At 42.5% G+C, this 18,271-nt stretch overlaps 1 protein-coding gene across 1 annotated transcript in view; it reads left to right on the top strand.

Moving 5' to 3' along the window:
* Nucleotides 1–18,271, top strand: part of UQCC1 (ubiquinol-cytochrome c reductase complex assembly factor 1) — a 213,519-nt gene that overhangs the window by 184,067 nt on the left and 11,181 nt on the right. The window contains exons 8-9 of the mRNA XM_075350030.1: nucleotides 4,686–4,763; nucleotides 7,317–7,430. Coding sequence (XP_075206145.1) covers nucleotides 4,686–4,763; nucleotides 7,317–7,430 — 192 coding nt within the window. The remainder of the gene's footprint in view (nucleotides 1–4,685; nucleotides 4,764–7,316; nucleotides 7,431–18,271) is intronic.

Raw genomic sequence — 18,271 nt, 5'->3', positions numbered from 1 at the left:
TTGCCGATGAGCTACGAACTGATCAGCAGTTCTTGTTCTGCCACAAGTTTTTACCAAATTGATGGCCATTAAGTAGACAAAATATAAAGTTCACAAGAGTAAAGCCTGTCTTCACTGTACGAGACAATGGAGGTGGATCAAGTAAGACATAGAAGAGTTAAGGAAAAATAAACTGTTGCTAACCCAGATCTCAAGCAAAGTGCTTTTGGGGCAAAACTCAAGTGTCCTGGCTTTCACAATAAAATGACTGGTATCTTTTTACCATCACATTGACAAAAAAGCCTCAAGTCTAAAGTCACAACTCCAGCGCTAAACTGTGTTTTTCCCCCCTTTTTTGTCCTGTAGGGAAAGCAATAGATGGCTGAAGAAGTAGATTATCCATGTAATGTGCTGAACTCCATAACTGAAGCCAAAATAATCTTATATATAAAATGGCACAACTTTCTGTTGATGAAGAAAATGTCATTAAACGTGCTCTAATTTAATATAGGACTTGCTGTATGGTTGGCTATGCTGACCTCACTTGTGCAAGCTAGAACATCCAAAACCTCTGTGCTCTGGCTGCTGTCATTGACACAGTCCGTCTAGAAGACGGCAGCTTGACTGGGATCCAAGAATGGCTGATGCTTTTTAAGTCGAGCATATTACTGAAAGGGCAAGGGACATAGAAAAAAGTATTTACCTAAACATGGCAAACTTTGGGCAACTTCAATGAGGCTATTCTGTAAACAGTAAGTTTTGAAAAACTTTTCATAAATCATTTACACTTGCATAAATACAGATGTTGGATTTAAATGTAACAATAGACGTTGTTTAAAGGGATTTACCACATCTGGGCACCTGAGCAAATCCTGAAAAGCCAGAGGGACCCTTTCGACACTCATGCAGCTCCAAGCATTAAGCAAGGGTAGGAAATTCATGAATTCTTTTCCCAATACTTAATATTTATGATCCTTAAAGCTAAAAAGGATCAGAGCCGTGTTTTTGACATGTGGGATCACACGGTACACTAGCGACCCCTGACACATACTGTATATCTTGGCACCTGCGAATTACAACAAAAATGAATCTTAAAGGTGTTGTCTCATGTCTTCAGAGGTGCACCATTCCCCAGCCCTGCTCATGTTGTCTTCAGAGGTACACCACTCCCCAGCCCTGCTCATGTTGTCTTCAGAGGTGCACCACTCCCCAGTCTCCTCATGTTGTCTTCAGAAGTGCACCACTCCCCAGCCTCCTCATGTTGTCTTCAGAGGTGCACCACTCCCCAGCCTCCTCATGTTGTCTTCAGAGGTGCACCACTCCCCAGCCTCCTCATGTTGTCTTCAGAGGTGCACCACTCCCCAGTCTCCTCATGTAGTCTTCAGAAGTGCACCACTCCCCAGCCTCCTCATGTTGTCTTCAGAGGTGCATCACTCCCCAGTCTCCTCATGTTGTCTTCAGAGGTGCACCACTCCCCAGTCTCCACATGTGGTCTTCAGATGTGCACCACTCCTCAGGCTCCTCATGTTGTCTTCAGAGGTGCACCACTCCCCAGTCTCCTCATGTGGTCTTCAGAGGTGCACCACTCCCCAGCCTCCACATGTTGTCTTCAGAGGTGCACCACTCCCCAGTCTCCTCATGTTGTCTTCAGAGGTGCACCACTCCCCAGTCTCCTCATGTGGTCTTCAGAGGTGCACCACTCCCCAGCCTCCTCATGTTGTCTTCAGAGGTGCACCACTCCCCAGCCTCCTCATGTTGTCTTCAGAGGTGCACCACTCCCCAGTCTCCTCATGTTGTCTTCAGAGGTGCACCACTCCCCAGCCTCCTCATGTGGTCTTCAGAGGAGCACCACTACGCCTCAGCCTCTTGGATTCCTATTTGCTGCCATGAATGATTCACAGTTCAGGCCTGCGACATGGTTGTGCCATTAACACAAACTGTGTGCACTCTGATGCGAGTAGCACAGCAGGGGCACTAAAGCTAGCAAGATCTAGAGATGTGACCAGCTTCAGAGTAGCACTTGCTGGCAAGCTTGCGTTTCATGCTTAGGAGACTAGCCGCTATGCTAGACTGCAAAGGTGGTCAGTAACCAAGGCAACAAGCAGTAAATAGTATAATTAAAAACCTCTCTGTTGGTCCAAATGGAGCTGAGTTTTAATAACAAGTAAATTGTAATTATTATAATTGTCATTATACGGCAGTATTTGCTGTAATATTATGCGGCACTGCTACTTAGGCCGTGAATAGTATATCATTCTTGCAGTTTACAAATATCATTAGTATTTAGACAACTATATTTGTGTATAGCGTAAAGTGTTATGTGGCACTGTTATAGAGCACTGTATGATGCTATTCATCAGGCACTATCTGGGGTGACCGTACTCTAGATAGGAACATCCTTGGGAAGACAGACTTCAAAACATCCAGTGCTTTGGTGATGTTATAAGGAAATGTCAAATTATTTGATTTTTTGCAAGTTTCATCGAACACCAAAAGAAACAGAAATTGGAAAAAATTATGAAATACTTGCTCATGTAGTTTTTTCCTATAGTGTTCTAAAAAAAAGTCATTTACAAAAAATATTTAGATAATAAATGGCCAACTTTTTGAATCTGTATTTTGACATGTATCTTATTTAGATCCTTATACTGTACATTATTTACAGAAGTCAAATAAAGAAAGAATGAGAACATAGTTTGTCGGTGAATGGAAGGAAAACATATACAATGATGCATTATACTTTAAAGCAGGGTTCCCAAACCTGTGTCCTGGGAGATGCATGTGGCTCGCAAGCCCAAGATGTGTGGCTCGCAACTGTCTGCCATTAGCTATGAAGAGAAGGTCTCTGGATGGGGACTTTTATGAGTAGCCCAAAAATGTGGATTAACCTATATTTGCAGGGTGAAAGAGGAGAGAAATATTTATGGTACGCTGGAGATAGGATGATACTGTTAGAAGGAAGTTTGAAGCTGGATGTGATAGCTTAGAGGGTATGAGAAAGAGGGTAAAATATATGTACAGTGTATGTAATTATACGGTTTGTGTACAAAGAAGCCACAGGATATCCATGTGCTCTGGAAGCTTTGGCCATCATACTGGTAATGGTGGGCTCTGAGGATCACTACTGGGCAGGGCAGGCCTGGATGTGGCTCCTGACCATCTCTGAGCTGAATGTGGCTCTCAAGATAAAGGGAATCTGTCAGCATGTTTTTGCTATGTAAGCTGAGGACAGCATGATGTTGGGGTTAAAAACAAAAAGCAACTATGCCTCTCTTATCTTTGTGTGCCATTATTTAACTTTATTACCCTGTGATTAACATTGCTAGGTCTAGTTGGCTTGTCCAGAGCAGTCCGATATGCCCCCTGCTGTGATTGCCACTTCAATGTCAATGCACAATCTCTATTGAGAGCCTGCTGTGAGCGGGAGAGCTTTCCTATCTCAGCTATGTGACTAAAGGCCTAGTCACACAATGACTTACCAGCGATCCCGAAAACGATGCGACCTGATAGGGATCGCTGGTAAGTCGCTGGGAGGTCGCTGGTGAGATGTCACACAGTCAGATCTTGCCAGCGATGCAGGAATGATACAGGTCGCAGTAGCGACCTGTATAACGATCTCAGCAGTCACTGTGACCCTGTCACACAGTGTCAAACACAGCGATGGGTCCTGTGTGCTGCCCAGCAAGACATCGCCTTTGAAGAAAATGGCCTGGACCATTCTGCAACGACTAGAGATCTCACAGCAGGGGCCTGATCGCTGGTAGGTGTCACACATAACGAGATCGCGAACGGGATCGCTACTGCGTCACAGAAACCGTGCCTCAGCTGCGACCTCGCTAGCGATCTCGTTATGTGTGAAGGTACATTAAAACTCAATTCTTTCATTATGTGACAATGGCTGCACCCAGTAATCTGTGATACATCATTGGATTCAGAATCTCCTTACTTACATTATGCTGCTGTCAGATGAGGTAGAAAAAACCTGCTGACAGATTCCCTTTCAGAAAAATTGAGGACTACTGCTTTAAAGTATGCCTTAATAAAGTGCTACTATACATTATTCTTATTCCCTGTGCATTCCAAGTCGCTATATTAGGACATAAAAGTAGCTTTGCGTTTAAGGTGATCATTAAGTAATTATAGGTGGATTGTGGGATTTATAGGATGTGCTTTTGGCCATGCTGATCCATTGAGTATTTTCTGAATGTTTTGGCATGTTGCTGGTTAGGCAGCACAGACATGGTTAAAGGGAACCTTTCAGGTTTGTACATGCATGTAGCGTTCCAATAATCTTTACGGTACCTAAGACAATAGTTGTAATTATATGAAAAATAAACTGTTGATGACCTCTTCGGTGAATGAAAATGTACCTGACTAGTCGTGGGGATTCTTTACTGGAAGTAATCCGGCTTTACATGATGAAATCATGCCTACTTGGGCGTTCCTGGCATCCTCCTGACTCCGGTCATCTTCCCTTCCAAGCTTGAAATCTTGGGCATCTGCACAATGTCCCTTCTTCCAAGGCACAGAAGATAAGAAGTACCGAGTCAGGAGGATGTCAGTCTCTCCACGGGTCAGTCGGCACTCTGTTTTCAGTCTATTGTAATTTAAAGATCATGAACACTCATTTTAGGATGTGTTATCATTATATACCATTACATGTATAATAAAATGTTTATATTTTTTTCTTTTTTCTTTTTTTTCAGATTGATTCTGTGACAATGAAGAACACAACAAAAGCTTTAACAGAAATATTTTATGCATCCATATTTGGATATGATGAGGTATGATCTAACGCCAGCAGCCACCGGAATTGCTCTATATTTTTGATGAACTTTATTTCATACAATGCCATGATGTACACTTGTATTATGGAATTCTGCCTGTCAATAATTACAATTATACAGGCGTAGAACCGTTACCCATGCCATCAATAGCAGATGTCCTGTGGGAGGCATCCGAGAAATCTCTGATCTCACCTAACTCATTAGATGTCAAGGTTGCAAAGGTGTTTATAATATGGCTATGATGGGTTACCATGGAACATGGTACCTAACAAAGACCCCCCCCCCCAAACTGCCATAGAAATATTCTTTATTAAGCCAAGCCAGATGTGTCACCGGGTAGTAGGGCCAAAAGGCACTACTAGTAGGTGCCGAGTGATGGTGTGGCTTTTCTGCGGTGTTGTGCAGTTTGAGGTGTCCCGGTGCTCCTACCTGGTTCCTGGTGCTCCATACCCTTTCCCAGAGTAGATCTAGATGATTAGAGTTAGGTAGGAAGGAAGAAGGCAGCCCAGACCTTGGTATAAACAGCTTTAACCATTTACTGTGTCACATGTCAATAGTCCACAGCTTCTTGTATATTAAGCCGCAACACTGGATTTCCATGCAGATTCCGGATGGATGGCTGCTGGACTGATACTCTGACATGGCAAATCTATACCTGAGGTTTGGCCTGGCTGCGATGGGCTCATAAGCTTTAGGGTCTTTAAGGTTATAGCCTCGGTCTCTTGGTCTACCAATTATAGCTGGCAGGATGCCGAGTGCCACTCACTAGTGTCAAGACTTGTGTGGATTCTGTATTTAGATTCCTTGGAGAAGGCAGGAACGTGCCTTTAATATTTCTTCTGTAGCCGACTCTTTGGAAAAGACTGGCAAGGTACTTGATCCTAGCAGGCCTTGTACCCTGCTCCTCCACTCGGGGCTGTCTCTCACCGCCAACTGTCAACCCTCTGGTCATGATAGTAACAAGACTATAGAGGATGTTGATCAGACATCCTCCATTAGTCTCTTGCCGACCCTTCCTGGTCTTCAGTGGTATTACGGAGCAATAACTTACATTTAATCTGACAGAATGAGGCTAGGCAATACATGAAAGCAGGAATTATTCCACCGGCTCCAATGAATGGAGAAACATTTGCAATGGCGCCTTTTAGGTCATTATAGATGCATGGTCAGATGCAGACATGATTAGAGGACTCTTGTCGTTTAACCAAATAAAAGCAAGTAAAAGCCTTCCCTCAGTTTAGGTGGTTTTATGACTACCACTATGACAGTTTTTAGATTGTTATATGTGTGTCATTTCTTATTGTACTTTTTATTGCAATACAATGTAAGTATATATTGATACATTGGACTTTATTATTATCGGTTTATTGATATACATTTTAAAATTCATTTTTATATGTAATAAATTTACATTTATGTAAATAAAATCTGTCATTCAATCTGATAGCAGCATTATTTAAGGCAAGAAAGCCTGTTTGCATAGATGTGTCACTTATTAGGCTGTGTTGTAGTTTCAATACGATCAGTGTTTTATCAACAAGAGATTATCACTGCCTGACTATAGGTACCTTCACACATAGCAAGATCGCTGCTGAGTCACAGATTCTGTGACGCAACAACGACCTCGCCAGCGATCTTGCTACGTTTGACACATAGCAGCGACCAGGACCCTGCTGTGAGATCACTGGTCGAGTCGGAATGGCCTGGACCATTTTTTGATAGTCGAGGTCCTGCTGGGCAGGATGCATCTGGGTGTTTGATGCCGTACCAACGACCTCGTTGACGACTCAGAGCTCAGACACGTACAGCCACGTAGGCGTGCAACGACCACTGAGATTATTATACAGGTCGCTGTATTGTTGCTGCGTCATTGGGAAGATCTGACTGTTTAACATCTCACCAGCGACCACGTAGCGACTTACCAGGTCGTATCGTTGTCGAGATTGCTGGAAAGTCGTTAAATGTGACAGGGGCTTAAGTCTCACATTCATAGAAGTTAGGGTAATCTATGTAACCCTATCCCCACCACTGATTAGCAGCTTACTGACAATTCAAAGTGTACACAGGAGGCTGCTAATCAGGGGTGTGGGTGGGATTACACACAGACCAAGAGATTTAGCTCTGCTGCGTCTACACCAGACAAAACAAGGAATCTATCAAAACTGCACCAAGCAGATCCGTAAGTGACACATCACTGAAATCAGTCTCTGCCCTTATATTATGCTGCTCTCAGATTATATAGCAAAAATCAGATTGCCTTTAAGTTGCCCTTGCTCTGTTCTTACATTCTGTTATATATTGACATGTATTTCTACACTAAGCTTGTCATATATTACGCCATTTTTTTCCTTTAGTGCTCTATTTTCTCCTTTGGTGTGAATTCAGCATCAATTAGTCCTTATTTCTTTCTTCTTCTGAAATTTGTTAGCTGTGATGAAAAATAATCCGGAAACCGGTTTCCAAACTATGGCACCGCTGATTTTTAATATATTCCAAGATTAACATATTAACTCGGTGGTGACTACAAGCTTAATTGTTTCTCTATTTTAGGGGATCATATCTGATGATCGCGTTCTGTCTTCTGCACTTTGGCGAAATCTTTTTAACATGAAGTGTGATGATCCCCGGCAACTGGAACTCATGGTGGAATATGTGCGAAAACAGGTAAATCACTTCAATCCTCTTAAAATTTCCAAAAGTTATTTTCACTGCAAATAAATCAAAGTTTTGTAAAAATAAATTATGTGCGCCTTCGAACCACTTATTTTTTTTTTTTTTGGTTTTCTTAGGCCAAATTTCCATGTGCAAAATAGGCTGCGTTTTTCAGCAGGGGTCTGCAGTAACAAATGCAATAGCAACCTGTGCTAATTATTTCATTCTTGTTTCTTTTGTTATGTGCTTTCCCCTTTGGTTCCGGGACTGTGCTCTTAAATCAAGTTACTCTTATATCAAAGCAAATTTTTCCATAGGAAATAATTGAAATGCAGACAATTCGTTCCACAGCCCAAAATATTTGCTGTATTTATACAAACTTATTACGTAATACAAAATAATGTATCGTATTCATATAACATTATTACCTTACACTAATGCAAACTACAGTGCAGTACATTAAGAAACATAAACAACAAATTAAGCTACACTTTAGCTTACAATAGAATTGTTGGTGTGTGATAGGTACAGTACAAGCAATGTGCTGTACTGGTTAGCTGAAAAAGTGCAATACTATATCCACAAATGCAAATTGATAGACATGCTATATAGTATATACAATACTGTACAATGAACAAAACCGTAAGGGAAAGGACACAAAAACAGCTCTCTGTGGGCTGTATTGGCACACCCCAAACACTAGATTAAGGAGCTTGAGAGAAAGAGGGGGACTTAAAGTGCCAAATATCAAAATAAATAGAACCCAAATCATATTTCATGCATATAAAAGACAAATTTTATTGGTGACAAGAAATACATAGGGCTCATAAAGTGATGAGTAAAGCAGTATATAAAGAGGATCCAAGCAATAAGGAGAGAAAGAGGCACAAGCAATTCCCTTGAAGGATGGTAAAAAGGTTGTTATAAGAGACCTGAAAAGGTTAACCAATGAGGAAGTGGAGACATATCCCATAAGATAAATAGTCAAAAAAGTGCATAAGTGCTTCAAGTTAGGGATAAAGAGCACTCCAATAGAGGAGAGCACTAAGTCCACATGCAAAGATACACACCCATCAGGTATCAATAAGCAATAAACAAATGCTCCCCTACGCGTCTCGCTAGGGCTTCATGAGGGGGAAGGTGAAGTACTGGAAACCGGTGCCTATGTAATACTGTACAATGGTATACTGTGTACAGTACATATGTACAGAAAGTTACCTTCAGAGCGGGTCAGAGTGCAGTGAAAGGACGGAACCGGAAGTGTGCACAGTGAGTATTTGCTCTTATTGCAAATCAATGCTCTTAAACCAAGTTACAAGCTTTGCTTGCTTTGCAAAATGCTCTCAAACCAAGTTACTCTTAATCCAAGGTTCCACTGTATAAAACATAAACTTTTAATATTATACATTAAGAAATTGTACACCTTAAATGCCTTAGTGATTTAAGTGCTCGTGAAACAGTAAAGTCAATAGACAGTCTCTGTCGCATCCTGTCCACAATAGGCAATTAATAATGGAGAATATATATTTCTGCCACTCGTTGTGGCTCCCACAATCCTGCCCTATTATGGCAAAATGAAGCAGCCCACCGACAGTGCTAATACTCCCATTAGTCACCATATCGGTGATACATCATCCGGTTCATCTATTCATAGATGGTCTGCTACTCATTAATGCATTGTGCTGCAGCCAACAGATGGTAAAAATACTCTATCCTAATATTAAGTGCTACAAAAAACCAAAGTGGTGGCTCCTCCATTATTATTTTGTAAACAATATCACATGACAACAAATAATGAAAAAAATCACAGTGGTGACACTGTCAAAGTTGAAACTGTCTCACCCATCAGTGTATGTCTCATCCTATGAGGCCGCTAACCTGATATCTACAGTCTCTGTGCATCTCCTGATCAGGTCCTCTGACCGTGCATTCATTACTGAGCCCTGTGAAACCCCAGCTCCTGCCCTTACAAGGGAGGCCACAGCTAAACCTCAACTATTACACCCTATTAGATCCCATAGAACCCCCTACAAGTTTCATCCGTTATGACTCAATAGGGGAATCTGCTAGTAGACCACAGGGCAAATAAGCAGACATTAAGGCCTGCATGGAGACCAAACAGTGCATCCAGCGTCGGACTGGCTACCGGAGGAATCTCCCAGTAATGCCAGGCCTGGATTCAGGTACCTGCATTGCACTCCGGAGCTGTCACCTGAGCTCCGACGTGCATCCTAGACTGTACCGCGAGCGCCGAGTGATTGATTCCCCGGTGATTGAAGCTCAATTCATGACAGCTGCACACAGGCTGGGCTGATCTCCAGAGTTCAGGAGAGAGCACCCCGGCCTGCCTGCAGCTGACATGAACTGAACCGCAAGCACTGGGGAATCAATCACTCAGTGCTCGCGGTACAGTCTCGGCTGCATGCCAGAGCTCAGGTGACAGCTCCGGAGTGCAATGCAGGTACCTGAATCCAGACCTGGCATTACTGGAGTTTCCTCCAGTAGCCAGTCCAACGCTGAGTGCATCAATAAGTTGCCGGCCCACAAATGGGTCAATTTATACATGGGACTGAATGTCCAATAACAGGTAGGGTTACTCACCACCATAGCTTTCCGACTAATTGTGACCAGGTGTCCCCCATTTTCATGATACAATGCTCCCCAACCAACACACAGAGCGTGCAAACAAAATATGTCCCCAACTAAGATCATGTGGGTTACATGTCACCCGCTATTCCGGCTCATAGGCACAAGCCAAAACCAGGAGTAGGTGAAAAATGCAGAAGTGGTGCTCGTGTTTCTATTATACTTTTCCTCTGATTGTTCCACTCCTGGTTTTGGCTACAAATCCTGAGGTAAAAAAAACTCCCCATACTTTGGCCTTGTGCATTTTGGGGCCGATTTGACGCAGTCTTTTTTTTCTTAGTCCATAAACACTGAAATTCATAGTACTGCCGCATCTTTAAGCTCGTTAGCGGCATGAGTTTTTCTGTACCGTAATCATATCCACAAGGTTAGAATTGGTAAATGCGGCACATTTTCTGCACAAAAACCTCATTAACGCTATTTAGGAACATGTTTTTAAATTTTTGCATTTGGTCTTGATTAAACATTTGCAGTAGTTTTGGGCCCACAACTCCTATACAGAGTCCTATCTTTCCATGGTAACATATGGGAATTTTTTCATTTCCATGCATTTAATGCAGATGTATTATTTCGGGTCGGTCGTTCAAATGAATGTCTTACACGAATGGGACTTGGGGCTTATGAAGGGGGCTCCCTTTATGGTGCCCGTATACCTTTAGAGAACAGGTGACTTTCAGACAATAAATTTGAGAAAAATGTAGATAAAATTTCTACTTAAATATAGGGTATATCATTACTGAGCAAGATGCTTTCCATGGTTGACATTGGGGGTCGATAGTATAGCAAGGGCAAAAATGGAAACAGATAAAGCTGCATTGGAAGTGCAATTACAGATTTCATCATATCTACCAAGAAAAATCTGAAAAAAAAACCCAAAAAAAAATAAAAAACAAATCAAAACAAGAAGCCACGCTTTTACACTTTTTATGATACCATAATGCAGCAAACATTTTAAGTGGCTTGTGTTGTGTTAAATGACAAGTTAAAGTTTGTGACATTGTGGGAACCATTGGGCACCCTTCAGTTTCCATTCTGCGATGGATTTCATCTACCATCAATTTTTTTGTTCTGCTCCTGAGAGGCAGCAGAACAACAGGTTTGATGGTTACTTAGGGATTGTGATCATTCAGTGAGCCTTCTACTAAGGATAGATTTAACACACCCTAAAAAAAGTGGCCAGTTTCTTGAGAAAATGATTGTATGATATTATGCATTTCTGGTGGTCAGGAGCATCTAGCATCACCACCTAAGATGCGTGACTTGCACAATTCCAATAATTAGGACAAAATTGTATGATCTGCTCTTCTTTATGTATGGCCATATACATAGTTAAGAATAGAAGTCTAAGGGGTACTTTGCACGTTGCGACATGGCTACTGCGATATCGTCGGGGTCAAATTGAAAGTGACGCACATCCAGCGCCGGTAACGACGTTGCAACGTGTAAAACCTAGATGCGGCGATAAACGATCGCAAAAGCGTCGTAAATCAGTGATCTGTGTAGTGTCGGACATTTTCATAATGCCGCACCAATAGGAGATACGATGTTCCTCGTTCCTGCGGCAGCACACATCGCTGTGTGTGAAGCTGCAGGAGCGAGGAACATCTCCTTACCTGCGTCCACCGGCTATGCGGAAGAAAGGAGGTGGGCGGGATGCTTACGTCCCGCTCATCTCCGCCCCTCTGCTTCTATTGGCCACCTGCCGTGTGACGTCGCTGTGATGCCGCACGACCTGCCCCCTTAGGAAGGAGGCGGGTCGCCGGCCAGAGTGGCGTCGCAGGGCAGGTATGTGCATGTGAAGCTGCCGTAGCGATAATGTTCGCTACGGCAGCTATCACAAGATATCACATGTGCGACGGGGGCGGGTACTATCGCGCTCGGCATCGCTAGCCGATGCTAGCGATGTCGCAACGTGCAAAGTACCCCTAAGACCTTGTTCAGACGGACATAGTCCATGCTCTGTGTGTGGATTGCAATGCCTAGACTGACCGCAGGTCTCCCAGCTCAAACCTATGGTCTAGTAGACACACATTTATTGGTAAATTCTGGTCTGGAGATGTCAGACCATTGTATACGGACCGTCAGATACGGCCATCTCAATCCGGCCTCTAATGGATTTGATGTTTCTTTAAATGTGCATACAATTTATTCACCCTTTAAAGGGTTTCTCCAACTAAAGCCCGCTTTACACGCTGCAATATATCTTACAATGTGTCGGCGGGGTCACGTCGTAAGTGACGCACATCCGGCATTGTAAGTTACATTGCAGTGTGTGACAGGTACATGCGATTGCGATTGAACGTTAAAACGTTCATCGCATACACATCGTACCTGTTTCTAGAATTGCACGTCAGATTGTTCATCGTACCTGGGGTAGCACACATTGCAGTGTGTGACACCCGGGAACGATGAACAGATCTTACCAGCGTCCTGCGGCTCCCGGCCCACAATGCGGAAGGAAGGAGGTGGGCGGGATGTTTACGTCCCGCTCAGCTCCGCCCCTCCGCTTCTATTGGCCGGCTGCCGTGTGACGTCGATGTGACGTCAAACGTCCCTCCCACTCCAGGAAGTGGACGTTCGCCGCCCACATCGAGGTCGTATGGACGGGTAAGTACGTGTGACGGGGGGTTACTCATATGTGCGGCAGATTCAACAAATTGAACGTGCCGCACATACGATGGGGGCGTTGCAAATCGCATACGAAATCGCATGCGAAATTGCAACGTGTAAAGCAGGCTTTAGACTTTGTGATGAGAACAAGTAACTATTGTACTGATTGTAGTGTGAACAAATCTGACAATCTTCTGTTGTTCTAGTCAGATGAATGTCTTTTTAAGTCATAAAGTAGCTCAGTGTTGCTAGAAGCAGGGGAGATCATTTTCACCACTCACACAGTCATGATCCTCTTTCATAGATTAAAGGGAATCTGTTAGCAAGTTTTTGCTACTTTGTTTGAGAGCAGCATGATGTAGTCAATGAGATCCTGAATCCAATGATCTATCACTTAGATTACTGGGTGCAGCTGTTCTGTTACAATCAGAATTTTTAGATTTAGTCATATAGCAGAGCTCAGAAAGCTGACACATTGACAGTGAGGTGTCAATCAGAGGAGGGGGGTGTCAGACTGCCATGTACTTGACTTTGTAGTCCAAGCAATGCTAAATGCTTAAACAAACATGGCAAATAAACAACAGATGGGATTGTGGCAAGACAGGCATCCCTGAATTTTCTGTGTTAACCCTTGCAGCATACTGGCTTCAGCTTACATAGTAAAAACCTTCTTACAGATTCTCTTTAAATATTATTGGTGTTTGTGTATTGTGTGGCCTTTTTTGAGAGATTAGATCACAATTTCACATCTCTGTGCAGTAAGAAAAATTGGATCAAAACAATTAGCATTTTTTTGTTTTTTATAATAATGCATTTTTTTTGTTTTATTTCTCTATATTATTTTCTAACACCATAGCATGCTTCTGAGCGATTTTAGATGATACGTGTTAAAGGGGCATTTTTTTTTATCAGCATAAGTGCGTAACGTTGCAAAGTGCTTGTAAAAACCAGCAACTTTGCAGATTACTTCTTATTAGCACTAGAAGTCCCAGGAATTTTGAGCTCCATAGTGTTCCAATGGTAGAAATGTTAAATGACCCCTCTATGGGACTTCTTAAAGCAATTGTCTGGTCTAAAATGACAAGTCTATGTAACTGCAGACTTGTAAATTCTCAGATCACACACCCTGCACACTGTGAGAATTCTCTGGTATAAAAAACCGGGAATGGCAGTCACGTGGCCATGAGTATGCAATATGTATACTTCCGGCCAGAATCTGACTAGATGGGCGCAGCCTCGCTGAATACACTTGCATTACAGTGTGTGCGATGTGAGGATTCACAAGTCTGCAGTCATCTATAGTGACTTCAGACTTGTATTTTAGACTGGATAATCCCTTTAAAAATGTCATTTTCGTTGTGAGATTTTTAATTTTATCATTTACTGCCCTTGCCTAGATTACTGGCCACCTCTGCAGTCTATCAGAAGTGGCCGGGCTCCTGGACACAGAGCGCAGCACTTACAAGTTCAGGCTAGTAGCACAACCATGCCGCTGGTCTGAACTGTCAATCAGTGCACTACCCCAAGGAAGCCTGAATGTGCGCTCCTGAATGGGCCACCCCTATAAGTAGATGTCCACCTTCAATATGATACTGTTGCTTCGGAAGTGCATGCATCCTGGTAGCTAACGATGAGAGACATTTGTAAAGTCTGTTTATCACGGTTTAATACAAAGCAGCTGATCACACTCACAGTGGTGTATTCGATAGATCTTAAGTCTTTCTCCATGTTTTATTGTGCAGACACATTACACATATAGTTGGCATGCAGTGAGCAACCCACTAGGGGCATTTCTTAATAATGTCTAGTGTGTTATTGCTAGCATATGGATGTGCTGAGGACGCAGGGGAGGCTCGTGTGCTACCCTCACCGAAGTTTTGCGGAGCGAAGTTTGAGTTTCCAACATCAGTGTCTTCTGTGGTTTGGTCTTTGTAGCTAGACTGAAACTTGTTAAACGAAATAAACACCACTGTGACATGCTTAATAATCCTTCAATTCCAAAGAATGTTTTAGTGTTTAGTCTCATGTGGATTTTGTAGGTCCTTCTAAGGTTTGGTTTTAATGATGTCTTTTTCTGCATGGACTGAACTGTACGGGTCTGCAGAAACACCTGTGAGTTACGTAATCCTTTCCCAAATGACTCCATCCTCCTTTCATAGATTCTGTGAGATATTTACCAAATATATAAGTAGTCTGAAGGTGTAACTCTAGTTAACCCTCCTTATTCAAAGTCACGACAAGTGGCCTTCAGATCTTCCCCCAACTTCAAGAAGAACTGGAATCAGTGGTACTTTTGGATTAGGTTTTTAAAATTTGCTTTTGTAAATCCATTACGAAAAAAAAATGCTAAGTTTTAATTTCCAAAGTTATTATTTTTTTTCTTAACACAAGGTATTCATTATGGATTATGTGAGATTGGGCTTGAACAGCGGTGTTAACAAGTACGGGACAGGCAGGATCTTGAGAGTAGATTGAAAATTTTTTTTCAACCTTCTCTCTAACATGTCATTGTTTATTCAGCTGCTCCGTGTTCCTGCCACTCTGCGAACTGGTGCTTTTGCTGGCTGAACACAGGCCAAGCATGGTGAAAACAGTTCCCAGACCTTCGGGACACTCAATGTATGCTAAACAGTGTTATTCTACCAGACGTCTTCCAGAGACATAGTGTAGTTCACGCGCACCTTGCGGACATGAGTTATTGAGTTGGGTGGGTGATAGTTGATTCCAGTAGAGTTGCCACCAGTCTATACTTTGCTACATATACACAAAGTAATATATTAATAAGGTCTGTACAGTACGTATTTATAAGTCACATTTCTTGGTGATGGGCTAGTAGTGAAAACTGTAGCAGAAAAGTAGTAAACCCTTAACTACAGAATTACAAATCACTATAGATGTTTCTGAAGATGCAACTTTTTTTTTCTGCTTTCTGACTTATACAGCACAATCACAGCAAATCTACACATATTGGAAGATCTTGCAATAATTAAGGAAAAATAAGATGCAATAATAAGTTTTATTTATATAGTGGCAACATATTCCGCAGCACTTTACAATTCAAAGGGGACACTTATAGAGAATATAAGACATTACAGAATAGCACAATTTGACAGATACTAAGAGGGTAATGGCCCTGCTCGCAAGCTTACAATGTATAAAAAGCAGATATCTACAATCTCTCTTGTAGATCATAAGGCACTTTTTATATACAATCAATGGCGTTGAACCACTCTGAATATTAGACAGAAACGTATATGATTAGTGATGAGCGAACACTAATATGTTTGGGTGCTCAGTACTCGTAACGAGCAGTTGGACCCTCGGACAGGCTCGACTCCTGTATTATGGAAAACAATGGGGAACTCCAAGCATTTTTCCGGAAATGGTAGTGATCGTTCATCACTATTTATGATTACAGATTAGCAAACCTCAGGTTCGGTGTTCGGCCTTTTATTAAAAGACCGAGTTCAGGTGCTTTGCGTACTAACACCACTCGTGCGAGCATCGCTGTGCTCGGGTACGCTCGGTGCTCAGACCAGAGTGAGCTGCTTGCAGTGCTTGATCGGCTGACACTGGGGGTAACAATAGCATGATTTGAGAAAACAAAAAAAATAGAAAAACCCTGCCCACCTCCGCTGGAAGTATTCTGTTTATGGCTGGCTGTATGTGGGGGGAGACCGAACTGCCCAATTACTGACTTCCATTGGGGTCCAGATCAAGTTTGGGTCCCAAACCGAACTTAATTTAAGATTTGGCCGATCCCGCTGACCCAAATTTCCACGGGTCCGCTCATTTCTAGTTATGATCAAAATCATAAAGGCTCTTCTCAATGATCTCCCTGGCTTATCTAATTTGGTCGGAATACTAATTTATTCACTTAAACCTCTGTTCATTCATGCCTTAGGAGTCCAGTGGGTAGTTTTACTTCGTGACTGACTGCCATCTCTCTATGACTATGCAGTGATATGTCCTATATGGAAGGTGTAGTTACGAAGTAGGACCGCCCACTGGACACTTAAGCCCAGTATGAACAGAGGTTTAAGCTGATCAGTTACTAGTTCTACAAAATCTTTTCCCATAAATATCAGTTTTCTCAGCTCCTCTTTTTAACGTCCACCAGACTGAACTACATGTTTAATGTGATTGTTGCCTTACTTTAGCGTTTTTGTGGGTATTTGATGAGGTACCTCACATTTTTATATCTCATATTTGCACAATTACATGTTGAAAAGGCTAAATGAATTAGGATAGTACTGCACACATGGAAATATAGTGACCTGGCTGATCAGTTTAGGCATAAAACGTTTTAAAACAGTTAATGCTAACAATTTCAGCATAGCTACGAAATAGTTACTGAAAACATGAGTTGTCGTGTCGCACCTCTGCTCCGTTGCCTTCTCTGAAAATGCTTAGATCTCCTGAAAGATAAATGATCTAAAGGAGCCATGAGCAAGTAAATGTTCAGAGATGTGATGTTTGCCAAGTGGATAGGTGATGGATGGAAAACCGGTCGCACAGTCACGGATATGTGATATTAGCTGCTAGCTTGTTTTCAAAAAGAAAAATTGCATAAAAGTTTTTTTTAATAAATGTACCCAAACGATCAATTTACCTAAAGGAAAAAACTTGTATCTGCCAAACCATGCGTCCAGAGAGTATATGAACCCATAGAAATACTACTGAGCCCATACACTGCTCCATATATGTCACCCATATGACAGATCTTTGTGTGTAATTCCCAAAAATGTGAAATGCTTTATAATACCCGTCTTTTATGCCAACATCAACATCAGCACGTAATTTGTCACCAAATTTCACAATACAAAGTGAATGAATCAGTAAACAGTTACCTAGACGTGATGAGGCTGGTGTACTTACTTTGAAAATCCAGTCCAAACTTGTTGTATACTCACAATATCAAGATGAGTACTTTCCTAGCCAACTGGAGCTGAACTCCTAAAACGCTGATTTCAGTATTGGTCAGGACATTTTTCAAAACACTAATCAGCTTTTCTGATTCAAAGTACATAAGCTTCATGAAGTATAAACTATGACCTTAATAATAGATACATTATGTCAGATCGTGCACACACACACATCAGATCACACACACAATCACCGATCAGATCACACACACACACACGCTAGTTACTCACTACATCCGGATTTACAGAATGCCTCCGACCGCAGGGAAAGATGGGAAGAAGTTACGCATCGCAGGTCCTCTAAGCATTCCATCCGCAGCCGCAGGTCCTTGCGTTTCACTGCGCTGCGTCTCAGGCAGAAGAAATCGGGGTATCCCTGGATGTGGTGAGTGTGTGTGCTCGATCAGATGTGTGATTGAGTGTGCGATCTGATGTGTGTGGGTGTGCGATCTGATGTGTGTGGGTGCGCGATCTGATGTGTGTGGGTGCGCGATCTGATGTGTGTGGGTGCGCGATCTGATGTGTGTGGGTGCGCGATCTGATGTGTGTGGGTGCGCGATCTGATGTGTGTGGGTGCGCGATCTGATGTGTGTGGGTGCGCGATCTGATGTGTGTGGGTGCGCGATCTGATGTGTGTGGGTGCGCGATCTGATGTGTGTGGGTGCGCGATCT

This window comes from Anomaloglossus baeobatrachus, chromosome 5 (genome assembly GCF_048569485.1).
Source record: "Anomaloglossus baeobatrachus isolate aAnoBae1 chromosome 5, aAnoBae1.hap1, whole genome shotgun sequence".
Lineage (NCBI taxonomy): Eukaryota > Metazoa > Chordata > Amphibia > Anura > Aromobatidae > Anomaloglossus > Anomaloglossus baeobatrachus.
Note: the sequence above shows the minus strand (reverse complement) of the source record. Positions and strands in the feature narration are given on the sequence as shown.